This window comes from Poromitra crassiceps, assembly GCF_964638095.1.
Source record: "Poromitra crassiceps genome assembly, chromosome: 7".
Taxonomy (NCBI): Eukaryota; Metazoa; Chordata; class Actinopteri; order Beryciformes; family Melamphaidae; genus Poromitra; species Poromitra crassiceps.
The window spans coordinates 16,133,064-16,148,887 of NC_139628.1; the positions used below are offsets into that span (position 1 = coordinate 16,133,064).

The 15,824-nt window shown below is 42.5% G+C and overlaps 1 protein-coding gene across 1 annotated transcript in view; it reads left to right on the forward strand.

The window, feature by feature from the left end:
- trim2b (tripartite motif containing 2b) overlaps nucleotides 1-15,824 on the forward strand; it is a gene marked incomplete at both ends in the record, with an annotated part of 35,193 nt that overhangs the window by 12,380 nt on the left and 6,989 nt on the right. The window contains 4 exons of the mRNA XM_083639885.1: nucleotides 8,153-8,348; nucleotides 8,743-8,846; nucleotides 12,399-12,566; nucleotides 13,405-13,573. Coding sequence (XP_083496011.1) covers nucleotides 8,153-8,348; nucleotides 8,743-8,846; nucleotides 12,399-12,566; nucleotides 13,405-13,573 — 637 coding nt within the window. The remainder of the gene's footprint in view (nucleotides 1-8,152; nucleotides 8,349-8,742; nucleotides 8,847-12,398; nucleotides 12,567-13,404; nucleotides 13,574-15,824) is intronic.

Consider the following 15,824-nt stretch of genomic DNA (forward strand, 5'->3'; position numbering starts at 1 on the left):
TTGGTGTTAGCTAACGTTAGGTAACGTTATTATTTTTAGCTAAAGTTAATGTTATCTGTCTCCACAATTCTGTCAACTGACATATGCATTTGCTTTTGAAAATAAACAGCGTATAACAGCAATATAATATAACAGTAATATAATAGCGAGTTGCTTTCCCTCCCAATGAAAGACAAAGCACACAATGTCCTATGAATGTGTCCTAAAATGTGACAAGCCTTGCAAGCCCACCGATACAATAAATCAAGGCAAATGGGACAGCTTACAATTAAAAGCCCAAGACTGGTCAGGACTTGATAAATTTGATGATGTTTACACCACCACCTCCTGGGAAGATGGGGCAACCAATCGGTACATGCATTCGTCATGTTATATTTCTATTTAATCTTCAGTTATGCTTAAGCAAGCCAGGCTGTTTATTTTCAAAAGCAAATGCATATGTCAGTTGACAGAAGTGTGGAGACAGATAACATTAACTTTAGCTAAAAATAATAACGTTACCTAACGTTAGCTAACACCAAATATCAATGATGACTTCTGCAAATAAAAATTGTTTTTGCTTTTGTTTTATATGTTCTTGATGGTAGAACTATCTTTAGACTAGTGAATAACGTTGATATCCTCAAACAAAGTGTCTTAAAGTGTGTAATGTTAACATTAGTTAGAGAAAAAGCGAGCTCGCGCAAGTGCTGACACTGACTGCTTCACAGACTGACTGAGCTAATCTGAAAATGCTTGACTGAAAAAGGGCCGTTGCCTACCAACAAGGTCAAGATTAAAAGTCCATACTCTTAACAAAAACTAAAACTTCACTGAAAAGGGACATTGCACAACAGGGATTAGGACTAGACAGTCAGCTGAGTTCAAAGACAAGTTTCCTTTACTGTGTGCTGATGAAATTTAGTAGCCTAGGATTCAGTTTTAATTTCAAAGTTAATTTCATTGTTTGTTTTGAGTTGACCTTTAAATTCAGCTCAAGCAACTAACCTTGCTAGCTTTGCATACAGAATACTATTTTATCTTAGGCTATAGTGCAAAATTGTTTTTGGTTCATTATGAAAATGTGATGGGATGAACTGGACACCATATTCTCAGTAGCCTACCCTATTTAATGGGAAACCGCAAATCAGCAACTGTCGTTTACACACAAACATTGACTTTATTGACCTCAGAGATTACTTCTGTGTACTTATACTGTATATTATTCAACTCATCATGAGAAGACCTGTCATTCAAGCCTAATATGAAGGCTCTATGACGATTTTGAAAAAACTGCCTTTTAGAGCTCAAAATTGGCAGCCATCTTGGATTTGAAGGTAAAAAAATAAGTCAAATCATTATATAAACACCAAATATGTATTCCTTGACCAGAATAAGCTCTGAAACCATGTATTGTGCATCATTGTAGGTCAAACCATTAAAAAGTTCATTTCCACGGCAGACATTTTGGATTTTGGTCTCTCAAATATTTTCCCCGCCTTTTTTTAAAATACACCCCGGCTAAATTTGTTTATTAACCCTCCTAGATGACAAATCCATTGAGAAACGGACCTTCGCTCTCCACGGTCACGGAAGTGCCACAGATGACCCTACTAGTGTGCAGTAATAAAAATTAGTGAGTGCCGTGGTGTCCACTGATTAAATGCTGTCTTTCTGTACAGTGAAGAGGGATAGTTACTGTATATTATATGAACGTTTCTTACCTGAATTATGGCTTCAGGTAGACCAGTTGCCAAAGTCAGACCCTCTTTCACCTCCAGGAGCTTTGACTTTAAGGTGAGTAGAGTGGGCAGGAGGGTGCCAAAGTAACAGTTGTCCTCTCCTTGCAGGATGTCTAGAGCTTCTGAGAGTGGTTTCATTGTGGCACAATATTCCTTCAGAAAATGAACTTCTCTGTCACTAGGAGATTTTAGCTGCAATTTATCAGAGATGGAACTCAAGTCAGTCATAGGTATTTCAACAATTCTTGCTACAGCCTCGTAGAATGAGTTCCATCTTGTAGTGCATGGCACAAGCAGCTTTTTGGTGACAACGTCGCTCACCATCTCTGCAGCATATGTGGACCTGCTTGCCTTATTCCACAGTGCTGTGCACTTAATGGCCCAATTCCACAGCAGCTAGTAGCGCGGTCCCGCTCCGCTCGACTCGACTTTTGGTCTCATCCCACCGTCAAAAACCGGCCCAGCTCGGTTTGATTTGAGGCCGAGTCGTGCTACTTTTGGTCCCTGCCTCGTCGGGGTACTTCGGGCTGGCGAGTAGGTCCCAAATGGTGACGTAAAACTCTGATGGCTACTGATTGGTCAGAGAGAATCGTGTTTACTCTGTCTACTGACTGTCAATGCAATGCTGGCGGCTGCATACCAGTTTAGTGGTCTTACCTTATCTTCTGTTATGTATATTTCCATCAGTATTTTGTGTCGCTGCCTTCACCTCCGGTGAAATAAAATCGTGGCGGGTGTTCAATTGTCTGAGAAAAAAGTCCGCTGCTCTGTAGCTGAGTGGAGGCTGCAGCGCTCCGCTAGGCCGCAGCGGGTGTTTGGAAGCCCCGGTCTTGCCTGGTGAGAGGCTGCGGGGTAGAGGCTTCACTCTGTTGCGCCTCTCCCGTCCCCGCACAGCGCAGCGCATGCCTGTGATATCATTCTCTTGGCCGATTGTCACATTTGCCCATGTACACTGTAGGTCATTTAGAGGCACCAGTATTTCATAAACAGTTTAAAAGTTCTGTGGATGGATTTAATTGTAACGTTATGTTATAGCCGAAGGACAGATATGCGGTCGCTATTTTTAGACGACCAGCTGTGGGCGGGGGTGGGTGGGGGCAGATCCGCGGTGGAAGCAAAACGTCCATAGGGCTGATACGATTAGAGCCGAGTGGTGACGAGCTGTACAGGGCAGTAAAATGTGGTGGAAATGAGCCATTAGCTGTAGAGCTTCTGTAGATTGCTTTAGTCCCAGAATTTGAAACGAGCCACTTCTCCACGTCATTGCACGAAATTAAGTTTAGGGTATGAGACGCACATCTCTGGTGCGCTGGTAAAACAATGTCTTCATCACCATCGGCGGTGTTTAGCACTTCTGCGACATCAGTGAAGGTAACCTCTTCATCATCATTAGCATCATCATCGTCGTCATCAGAGAGCGATTGCGGCTGGTACATGGCAAAGGCTTTAACAAAGTTTGAGCCATTATCAGTGACAGTGGAGGTAACCTTTGTTGACACGCCATACAAAGAGTGAATATGGTCTATCTCACTAGCAATGACATCGTACGTGTGCCTACCCTTGAACCTTTTACAAGCCAACGCAGCTTTGTGGCGATTTAAAGTTGTGGGGTTTATCCAGTGGGCAGTTACCCCGAGGAAGCTTCTGTTCTGGGCAGACCAAATGTCTGCGGTGGTCGAGATGTAGTCAAGCCCCTCAAAAGTTGTCTTGAGCTCCTTTTCCATTTTTGTGTACTCTTTCTCCAGGTAGTTGGAAAACGTTTTTCGGCCCATTTGCCGTGAGCCGCCTGCAACTGGTATCAAGCTAACTATACGTTTGAACGAGGGTGACTCCACAGTAGAAATGGCCTTCATATCTTCAACAACATAACGTGCAATGGCTTTATCCACCGTTCCCTGGCTAACAGTCCCTCGGTTAAAGTCCAGCTGCTGTTGCTTGGGAGGCGGTGGACGGCCATCCTCGGTGTCGGATGGCGGGTCGGGGTCTGCAGAAGAAGGACGCCTAGCTACTAGCTTCGTCCCAGGGTGTCTTCTCTGGAGGTGTTTGAGTAGATTGGTATTGCTGTTTCGGGCAGTAGATAGGCTCTTTGACCGAAGACACAAGTTGCATTTGACTGAGATGTTGTTTTCTCTCTGCTCGATGAATGTAAAATAGTGAGAATATCTCCATGAGGAGAAACTCGTGCGACTCTCTGCATCCGCCATGACTGTTTTTCTGTTGTTGTAAAGAAACACGCCCACACTACGTGTCCATTGGTGCGTCTCACTGGGGGGTGGGGTTTTGTCAGAGGCTAGTGCAGGCTGGGTGCATGTAACTAAAAAATAACGCAGTAACGCACCATGAAGAAACGGCAACGGAGTTACAGAATTTTAATAAAAACGCGTTACAGTACTCGTTTCTGACGAAAGTAACTTCGTTACAGAAACGCGTTACTTGTAACGCGTTTGTCCCAACACTGCAAATAACAAAACCTGAAATACTCACATGACTGTAACAATTGAGGAAATTAATAATCTTCCCATATTATCCCACCATGAAGGCTGATTGTGGGCCTTAAAGCAGAATATGAACCCGGCCCAGAATTTTCACTAATTGGTACCACCCAAGTTGGCAAATTCTAGTTTTGTATTTTGAAAAGGTCTGTACCTTTAGATCAGTGGTGCCCAACCAGTCGATCGCGGTCTACTGGTCGACCGCGGACTGACCACAGGTCGATCGCGTCAAAAATCGATTATAAAAAAAAAAAAAAAAAAAAAATTAATAATCAAATAAAATATAATGGAAGTACATGCAGTTGTTTATTTTAATTATGGATCATAATACAATGCAATTCCAAATGCACTTTTATATTAAAAGTAGCCACACAGTGAGAAAAAATAAAGTGAGAAAAAATAAATCATGTATTGGGGAAAAAAAGTGATGCATCGATTTAAGATGCATCGAGATGCATCGAGATGCACCGATAATCGTAATCGAATTGAATCGTAGCCCTCTGAATCGTAATCAAATCGAATTGTGAGGCCAGTGAATATTCACAGCCCTAATGTCAAGTGGTTGTGGGACAACGAGAAAGTGTTGCGAGGTTAGTTACTGCAGGCTGGAAATGATGTGTGTGCGTTAGCGATGTTGAAACTGGACTGGTAGATCTTGGGAGGCTGGCTACTTGAAAAGTAGATCTTCGGTCAAAAAAGGTTGGGCACCCCTGCTTTAGATGATATTTCAACTTGATAAACCTTCCCAAGTGGTATCTTAGTCACAGTTAACCCTCAATGACACCAAACGTTGATCCAAAGAAAGAGACAATCTTGTCACTTTATTTGAACAGAACACCACTATCACAAATATAATATTAAACAGTCTATTTTTTTTCTATCTAAGTCTATCTATTTCTTTTTTCCCAACATTTTTATCCCCCATTAGTGCTAATTTTTTATTTATTTATCCTGGTTGCTGCTCCACCCTCTGCCGATCTGGGGAGAGCTGAAACTGGCTCCATGCTTCCTCAGAGACATGGGCAGTGTAGCAAGTCGCTTCTTTTCACCTGACAGGGGAAGCTTCACCGGTAGGACATAGCACGTGGGATGATCACGCTATTCCAATGAGTTCCCCTCCCTCCGAATGACCAGAGGAGGCACCACTTCAGTGACCAGGATATTGCATGTTTTGGTGAGGGGTTCCTATATGAAGGAAACTCCCAGGCGGCACGGAGAGAACATGCAAACTCCACACAGAAAGGCCCTTTTGACGACCCCACCCAGGCGGTGGGCACCTGAGGACATTTGGTGCAGAACAGCAGGTAGCAAAGATTGTTGGCATCACATACACTGGATGACGGTGCATACGTCCTGCAGACAAATTATTCCATATTGGAAAGATTATGGTAGACCAGACAATTGAGGAGACCATAAACAAGGACAATCAGACTGCTGGAGGAACCAAGGGTTTCAGCCTGAAAGCTGGTGCAGTCACTTCAGACAGAAGTCAGTATCTGAGGCAGCTCAGGAACATGAGAGGCAACAAGTCCACAGACTGTTTCAGTCATCACGATCTACAGAAGCCCAGAATAGAGAAGGATAGGGCAGATGTGAATGCCTTTGTAGAGCTTATGGAGAAAAGCTGGGTAAACCCTCTAGGTCCAGATCAGTCTAATATCATCAGCCTTTCCACAGGAATTGCTGTGTCACCAAGTCAAGTCAGTCAAGTCAAGTGTATTTGTATAGCCCTAATTCACAAGCATGTCTCAGGACTTCACATAAAATATGTCTAGCTAATTCTAGCTACCACAACAGTAGCAATTACAGTAGTAATAATAACACATTGAACAATCATATGATAGAGAAAGAGTAACCAGCAACCAAGTTCCATGACAAAGTGGGGAAAAAAAAATCTGAAGACATTCTCAGGCATCACAAAAAGAGATAGAGGAAACCAAACACAAAACAAGGAGCTGGTCTTGAAAGCAGATAGAAATATTTTTGGGCATATGATCATTGCTTCACAAAGTAAAGATCTGCACATTGAAGATGTCCTGGCTCATGGTCCACTGCCTTGGTCACTTTCAATCCAGATGTCTCATTGCGGAAAACCAACAAAGCCGCTGCACTCGCTAGCGAGTTAGAGAAATCAACATTAGCAGTTGAGGATATTGGAGACACTCATGCTGAAAGATGATGGCAAGACTTTTGGAGAGATTGCTGGTTCTGTGTTGAACCTAGCGTTGCATGAAGGAGAAAGAGTAACAGTTACTCTTTCTCTCTCTTTCAGTTACTCAGTAACTGAATAGATGTGGTGTTTGATGTGTACTGGAAAACATCAATCAAGAATGCAGAGAGATGCAGTTGTGGTTCAGCAAGTAGTAGCACTCAATGGAAGAACATTGCCCCAGGACACAATGTCGTGCAGTGGAGAAAGCTTTTTAGTAATCCAGACAGCAAAACTGCCTTGATAACATTCATCGTGGACCAGTGAAAGCTACCACAGAACTGGGCAAAGCTTCAGGACAAGCAGCTATTTGCAACCTGTGGAGAGACATGCTAATGTCTCAACAAAAAAGATTGTAATGTTGAAGAGCTAAAGTCTTCCCATGAGGAGGCCGTGACCCTGGATGACTATGATGATAATGATGATGATGAATAAAACAGAATATGAATACTGTTTAATATTATATTTGTGATAGTGGTGATGATAAAGATCATTGGTTAAATAAATGATAAGTTAGAATTCTTGATTTTTTTCTATCACATGTTCTGTTCAAATAAAGGGACACGATTGTCTCTTTCTTTGGATCAACGTTTGGTGTAATTGAGGGTTAACTGTGACTAAGATACCACTTGGGAAGGTTTATCAAGTTGAAATATCATCTAAAAGGTACAGACCTTTTCAAAATACAAAACTAGAATTTGTCAACTTGGATGGTACCAATTAGTGAAAATTCTGGCCCGGGTTCATATTCTACTTTAAGGCCCACAATCAGCCTTCATGGTGGGATAATATGGGAAGATTATACATTTCCTCAATTGTTACAGTCCTGTGAGTATTTCAGGTTTTGTTATTTGTGTCAGTGATGTTCCTACATGTCATAATGCTCAAATAAAGACTATAGTTTAGGCGGAAATGGTGCAAAAACGAATGTTGTTGACACTTTGAAGAGCCCATGTGACCTCTATGTTTATTAGACAAACTCACAACTGTGCTTAAATGAACGTATGAGTCTACCCTTTAAAATTAGACCAAACATGCCTTCATAAAACATGACTAAAGGTCCTGAAAATGAGCCTAAAGTAGGTATGCACCAGCGCCTAAGATACCAATTTATTGTAGGGGGTGGTTAACTTCATGTGCTGATAACTGTGACAAAGCTACCACTTAGCAAAGGTTATCATAAGAATAATATCATCTATGGACATGTACCTTTTCAAAAAATGTGACTAGATTTTGCCAGCTTGAGTGATACCGATATCTGGTCTGGCCCATGGACTATTCCCCGGAAGTGAGATCCATAGAAATTTCGAAAAAACCTTACAGTATATAAAAAACCTTACAGTAGGACTATATAATGAGTTTTAAGGCTGGGTCCCAACTCATTATATAAGGATTTTATATATAAGGATTTTTCTAAATGTCTATGGAGAAAATGAATGGGAAACTCACTTCCGGGGCAAAAAATGTCACGTGACTGTTGAGCTCTATTCCTTATAGTATTGGTTGCTTCTGGGTTCGACCGATATATGAATTTTAACAATATTTTTAGACTTAGGTTACTGATGGGTGATAGTGTTTCCCCAAGAACCCTTATAGAAAAACCACACAAATTTCAAATCTGGGGAAAATCCCTAGTGGGTAAATTATGTGGACCGCGTGCTTTGCACATGAAAAATGTCAAATAAACATAAACATAAATGATGAATTCTCCCTCTGTCCCGTCTCTCCAGGTGTCTCCCTCCACCACCACAGCCACCAACTCAGCGGCCAACGCCACCCCGTCCACGGGCTCCTCTGAGGGGGCTAAGAGACGAGGGAAGTCCCCCGGGCAGAAGAAGAAGGGCTCCAAGAGGACGAGCAGCGCCCTGGGAACGCCGCGCCGCAAGACCCAAAACCCCATCGAGGACGACCTCATCTTCAGGATCGGTGAGTCCTTCCAGTCATGTCAGGTCACAGCGTGTGGACCATAGACTGTAAAAATAAGGTGTGGACGCACGTATCTTAGAAGGGGGGAAAATGCCAGCGCTCAAGAATGTCCTTTAGGCGTTTAATAAGGTTAAGGTACAGCAGCAACAGTGTACGCATTTCAGCAGGTAGCCTTCATCACGTTTCAGCAGCCCTACCTGCTGAAACGCCTACGTTGTTGCTGCTAAACGCCTAAAGGACATTCTTCACGAATTTCCACTTGTGGACAATAAAGTTTTCGTAATCGTAATCGTAATCGTCTCTCTCTCTCTCTCTCTCTCTCTCTCTCTCTCTCTCCTCTCTCTCTCTCTCTCTCTCTCTCTCTCTCTCTTTCTCTCTCTCGCACCCCCTCCAGGAACAAAGGGGAGGAACAAAGGAGAGTTCACCAATCTTCAAGGAGTGGCTGCTTCCTCCACCGGCAGGATACTGATCGCCGACAGCAACAATCAGTGTGTCCAGGTAACACACACACATGCGCACGCGCGCACACACACACACACACACACACACACACACACACACACACACACACACACACACACACACACACACACACACACACACACACACACACACACACATAAATACACTTAAAAGAGTATACCAAACCTAGCATCAAATGAGCACAAAATAGCGCACTGAACTATAATCAATATTTAATTGTATGTGTGTGTGTGTGTGTGTGTGTGTGTGTGTGTGTGTGTGAGTCCAGTACATTTACATTAGGATTGTCTCAGAGGCTATTTTGCACAAAATAGAGGACCACAAACAGCCTGGTCACCAGAATAAAGCGTCAACATTGTAAGTTTCTGCAATCCAAGGATTCTATGTAGAATGTCAATGTTCCTGAACCAAAAACATATTGCATAATCAACATTTCTAGATGCATCAACGCTATACAGTCTGCTACTGAAATAGTCTGACTCACTGGAAGCAGGCTGCGCGGATAAGCTCTGCCAATGGCGTCGACCATTGCAGTCGGAGCTGTGAAACGACAACAACGCTAGCTAATAGTTGCTACACGTTGAAAATGACACCTTTTGACCAAGATTTGGATTGTGCAATAAAGCAGGCCTGCTTGATACTTGCGGTGGACGGTTGTAAAGATAACGGAGCCTCCCACCCCCCCCCCTCCCCCGCTAGACCAGAGTGAGAGTAAGAGCAGCCAGACTCTCTCTCCTGCGCTGGTGCAGCACAAAACGGAGAGAGTCTGGCTGGCGAGAATACTGTTGAAATAGCGCAGTGGCCAATAAGTATAAGCGTTGTGCTCGGGGTGGATGGAGGGTGCAAACACCAGAGAGCGGTGTGCACAGACATTTTGGGGGCAGGTGCTCAAGTGAAGAAAAAGGGCACCCGTCCGTCTCATAATTATTTATTTAAAAAAAAGAAGTGACATACAGTCAGGCCCAGATTAATACAGTGTGGTGCCCCTGGGTAACCATAATTGAAGTGTCGCCTCCTTCTAATTTACATGTAAAAAAAAAAAATCAATATATATATATATATATATATATATATATATATTTGGCAATAAAGACCACAGATTTGCATGAACTTATTGTTAAAGTACAGGCTCGACACACATACTACAGAAACATGTAAGACACAATGTAGTAACAAAACAAAACAAAAAAGATTACGTTTCGAAAAAAATGATCTCACGACAATGAAATGGTTACTTTTAAACTAATCATTTCATTGTCGTCACTGTCGTGAGATAAACTTTCATCATAAAGTAAATCATTCTTTATGATGACCAACATCGTCACACAGTTGGGCTCATTGAATCCACAATAGTATCATCTTTCCAGTCATATCCAAATTATGTACAAGACTTTTATGCAGAAATATTCAAAAAGAAGGCAAACATAACAAATGTCTCCCTGTGTTTGCCTAAAACTGAATGGGATTAGCATAAAGTGGGCATGTCTGTAAAGGGGAGACTCACCTATAGAACCCATTCTCATTCAGATATCTTGAGGTAAGAGATCAAGCAAGGGCCCCCTTTGAAAATGGCTGTCAGTTTTTCCCTGGCCAAAATTTAGCCTAACTTTGGAACGTTATTTAGCCCGCCTTCCAGACAACCTAGTATGACATGGCTGGTACCAATAGATGCCTTACGGGCCATTCAGACCAAAAGCGTTTTTGGAGCTGCCAGCGTCTTTCTGCAATTCATTCTCTATGGTTCTCAAATGGGGGTCCGCGGACCCCCAGGGGTCCGTGGCACTTTGCCAGGGGGTCCGCGAAAAGTTTTCAAGTAAAAAAAAAAAAAAAAAAAAAAAAAAAAAAAAGCTACATGTTACTTATTCCTTCTCAAACTACTTCCTACATAGTGCTAGTCTATCAAAATATCTTGGCTGTCATTGATTGTGTTGCATAGTGGTTTTCTGTACTGTTGACAAATTGTGATATTGTAAGTCGCTTTGGATAAAACAAAAGTGTCTGTTAAATGACGTAATGTAAATGTAATGTAATAAAAAAAAAGATTTTTTTTTTTTTGCAAAATCTTCATAGTTTATTCACGAAAATAGTTTATGCTTTAAATCTAAAATGGTTCATGGATTACATTCTAATAACAAACCTATAAAATTAAAAGTCAAGCACGTTACCGTGGAAACAATTAAGCTTAGCCCAAAATCACAAATCAGAATGAGGGGGTCCCCGGTATATTTTCTATCTTGTAAGGGGTCCTTGGCTGAAAAACATTTGAGAACCTCTGCTCTATGTAAGGACACGCTAAACGTGCTCCTCTTTTAATGAATGCACCTGGTGTTTCAGCGCTGTGTTTCAGTCTGTTGTTTTTGGAGGAGCGCTGTGGGCGTTTTTAAGCTGAAAAAAGTTGAACATTAGAGCTCGTCTTTTTCTCCTCTCTTACCTCTTCTCCTCCCGAGGGATTTTCAACCTCCGCTGTTGCCAGAATTGGCAATAATCTGGCTTTCGTGTTGACAGTGAACAACATCAAACAGACAAAACTAGCTGGCTACCGTCCTTGTGGTCGTTGTGTTCTGATTTGTACTGCATGCGACTGCAGGGGAAAACAAACGGAGCACCAAAAAAAACGCTCCGTGCGCTGTGTTGTGTGCACAATGGAAGCGCTCTCAACATGATTTTCATAGCGTTCTGACTGAAAAAAACGCTTTTGGTGTGAATGTCCCCTCAGGCATTCTAGTTTCGGAGGACATCCATCTTCACTCTAGCTTTAAAAATGGGTCTGTTACTGGGACATTCCACTGGTTGCATTTGCGTTGCATTGTGGCTGTGCTCCGGTTTTGCTCCGTGCTCTGTGCTCCACCAACACTAACTGGCTGCGTGCAGAGTAAGTACCCAGTTATAAAGGAATGCATGATCAATACAACAACAAACAGACCATTGTTCCCAAATGGAGAAGCAGAGGAGGGGTGGACTTGCTTGGTGTTGTCCTTGTAAAAAGGATGTGTCGTGTCATATATTATTTTGTGGTTTTCCACAAAATAAACATAACCAAGTTGTTTTACTTGCCTAAATATAACCAAGTTGTTTTACTTGCCTATATAACCAAGTTGCTTTACTTGCCTATATGACCAAGTTGCTTTACTTGCCTAAATATAACCAAGTTGTTTTACTTGCCTATATAACCAAGTTGCTTTACTTGCCTAAATATAACCAAGTTGTTTTACTTGCCTATATAACCAAGTTGCTTTACTTGCCTAAACATAACCAAGTTGTTAAAGTTGTTTTATTTGCATTTAACGTTGAAAGGCGGCAAGGTTTTCAAATAACCTGCTGTTTTGTTTCAAATGTCTGTTGAGATTGTAGCTATCCCTGATTTGCAGACATGTACAATACCAATGTTTTATTCTGCTGAGTGGGTTGCCCTAAACAGATCAGAGCTTGTGTGTGTGTGTGTGTGTGTGTGTGTGTGTGTGTGTGTGTGTGTGTGTGTGTGTGTTTGTGTGTGTGTGTGTGTGTGTGTGTGTGTGTTTGTGTGTGTGTGTGTATCTTAATCCATCTGTGTCTGTCTCTCTACGGTAGATTTTCTCCAACGAGGGGGAGTTCAAGACCCGGTTTGGGGTGCGGGGCCGGTCGCCGGGGCAACTGCAGCGTCCTACGGGTGTGGCCATACACCCCAGCGGTGACATCATCATCGCTGACTATGACAACAAATGGGTCAGCATCTTCTCCAGTGAGGGCAAGTTCAAGGTAGGCGTGCCGGCGTGCCTTCGAGCAAGGCACTAAGATGTCATATTAGCACATAGGCTATTATTGGGTTATAGTACATTTTGTAAAAAATATAAAAAGTTCACTTGATTTAATTGATTCAAACAAAAATATAATAAACGCAGAAAAAAGTATTTTGTCCGAATTTTCGGTGTAAGGTGTAGGTCAGATTTAATCATATATAAAAATAAATCAATCAAATCTAAAATTAAGATTTTCTATTTGCTGATCCATTGAATCACCTTTTTGAGAATATTTTAAAGAAAATCGAAATAAATTACTCTCACATAAAACATTTGGTTCGAACTCACCTTACCTTAAAGTAAATACAAGCAAGATTTCCGATTGTTATTAAACAGTCTAAATGTAATATCGATGCCTCACATCTTACCTCTAATAGTAGATGAGAAAAAAAGCCGAGTGAATCGGCGAGTGCTGTCTTGATGATTATAGTCTGTGCGGGCCAGGGCAGATCAGGAAGTGAAATGAAATGTTTACGGCAGCCACTTCGGCCATAACCACAAAATTACAAAATTGCTTTCAAACAAACTATTAGAATATAACGTTTCGTTTTACTTCCTGATCTGCCCGGCCCGCACACAGACTCTATAATCATCAAGACAGCACTCGCTGATTCACTCTGCGTTGGTCTCATCTACTATTAGAGGTAAGATGTGAGGCATCAATATTAAATTTAGACTGTTTAATAACAATCGAAAATCTTGCTCGTAGTTACTTTAAAGCTCAATCATGTTTTCTTGATTGAATTAAATTTCTAGTGAAAAATGGCCTCTAATTGGTTGTATCTGTTGTCCATCAGGCGAAGCTGGGCTCTGGTAGGCTGATGGGGCCGAAGGGTGTGTCCGTGGACCAGAACGGTCATGTGATCGTCGTTGACAACAAGGCGTGTACCGTCTTCATCTTCCAGCCAACCGGCAAGCTCATAAACAAATTTGGTAGTCGAGGAAATGGAGACAAGCAGTTTGCAGGTACTGAAGCTGTGTGTGTGTGTGTGTGTGTGTGTGTGTGTGTGTGTGTGTGTGTGTGTGTGTGTGTGTATGTGCGCGCATGTTTGCGTGTGTGTGTCATTGTAATAATCTTAATGATTATGATTTTTAGGACCACATTTTATTACCTTTCATATCACCCAACAAGCTGGAACAAAAAATATAAATTGTCTCCAAAATGACATTACACAGATGTACTAATACATTTAATAGAGCAATTTAATAACAATGTATTATTCCTTAATTGTCTATTAAATCATAGACAATTCATAAATAATACATTGATAGAGACTAAAGCACTGTTGCAAGTGCAACCCTCGCATGACATCAAACTGTACAATAATATAGTTTAATTTCATTAACTCATTGAGTGCCATGGACGTCTTTCGACGTCCAATTAAATAGTGACGTAGAGTGCCAAGGACGTCTTTCGACGTCCAATGCGTTTTTTGACGGTGGGACGTCGATCAAAGCCTTCCGCATCTCCTGTACAACTATTGTAGCTATTGGAGGTCTATAACCTATTTTACAGAACCCTTAGGTGGCGACAGTGCTCTCCAGGTTAACAGAAAGGCAGAGAAAAACAGAGAATAAGTCGTTGGGGAAACGGAAATCGCATCGCATCCGTATGCATCGATATGCATGAAGCGTTTTAACGTTAGATGTGCCTGCAGCAGCCAATCTGCTCCCACAATTGAGCTCCTCCATGTCCGCTGCGACAGCCCATCCGCATGATCAGCCGTGGAGTTGTTATTATTCTCAACTGGAAGCATAGGAGCCGGTGACAAACACACGCGGAACGCTGTAAAAAAGCTGGATGTCGCGCACCCTTCACTGTGCACAGCAAACTCAGCAGAGAGCCACCAGAGACACTCCCATACGGAGGAGGAGTGTGCAGTTGAGGGGTGGGAGGGGGTATGGGGGGGGGGCACGCAGCGCAGCACACAACACCCAGACAGACCCAGACAGCAGGACAGGATTGGCAAACGCAAGCCAGAATATCCGATGCCCACCAGCAGCAAATCAAGACCAGCAAGAAGCTGCAACCAGCAGCGCACGCAGGGGCCAGCGCTGCTGGTTGCAGCTAAAAATATTATTCTGCCAAACAAAATTATGGCCACAGCCAGCCACAGCCAGAGCAGCCAGCCAGCGCGCTGGCGAAAGCCACAGTGTAATTTTCAAGGAAGCAGCTCGGCGAAAACTCCCTCGATCCCACACACACACACACACACACACACACACACACACACACACGCGCGCGCGCACACACACACACACTCGAGCACCCCCGCGCATAAATAAGACCAGAATCGCAAAAGCTTACTCAAACCTCAAGAAACAGTTTTTACAGTCCAGACGGCCGCGGAGAATCCTTCCCCCGCAGCACAGACGGAGGGAGGAGCCCGGAGACACACACACACTCTCTCCCTCTCTCTCCCCCTCCCCCCAGTCCCGAGAGAGAGAGAGAGAGAGGAGAGAGAGAGAGAGAGAGAGAGAGAGAGAGAGAGAGAGAGAGAGAGAGAGAGAGCACACACAGAGCGGGAGACAGACACGCCGCGGGGGCAAAGAACGGACAGAGATCCCCTCCCCCCAGAGCCGCGGAGCAACGCGCGAACACACACACACACACACACACACACACACACACACACACACACACACACACACACACACACACACACACACACACACACACACACACACAATACAGTATACAGTCTCGCCCAAGGGCACCCACAATCACAGGCAGGTGACTGTTCTGCTGTTTGATTGAATTTCACAAAACTGCGATTATCTCAGCTTGCTGTCTCATACGCTAAAACCATGCTGTACTCAATGGCTAATATCTACATAACTACTAACTCTGCAAACTAACTCTTTTAGACAGAGAAAGCACACATTCTATTAGTTATTTTTAGATGATTGGTGTTCACGAAGTCTTAACAGAAAAGAATCCTCGGCTGTTGTAAAATGAGCCAGAATCCTCAAAAAAAAAACTGGCACAACTTACCTACAGGATTGAAAAAATGGCTGGCACTCAATGTGTTAATATATATATATATATATATATATATATATATATATATATATATATATATATATATATATATATTTCTTTTTGGTCTATTTACTCAATGAGCTCATGCCCAAACAAGGCGTGTCTATTTAGATGCTGAAATGTTAATGCTTTTTGTGTTAGAAATTCTAACACAAAAAGAATTTGTGTTGAAAT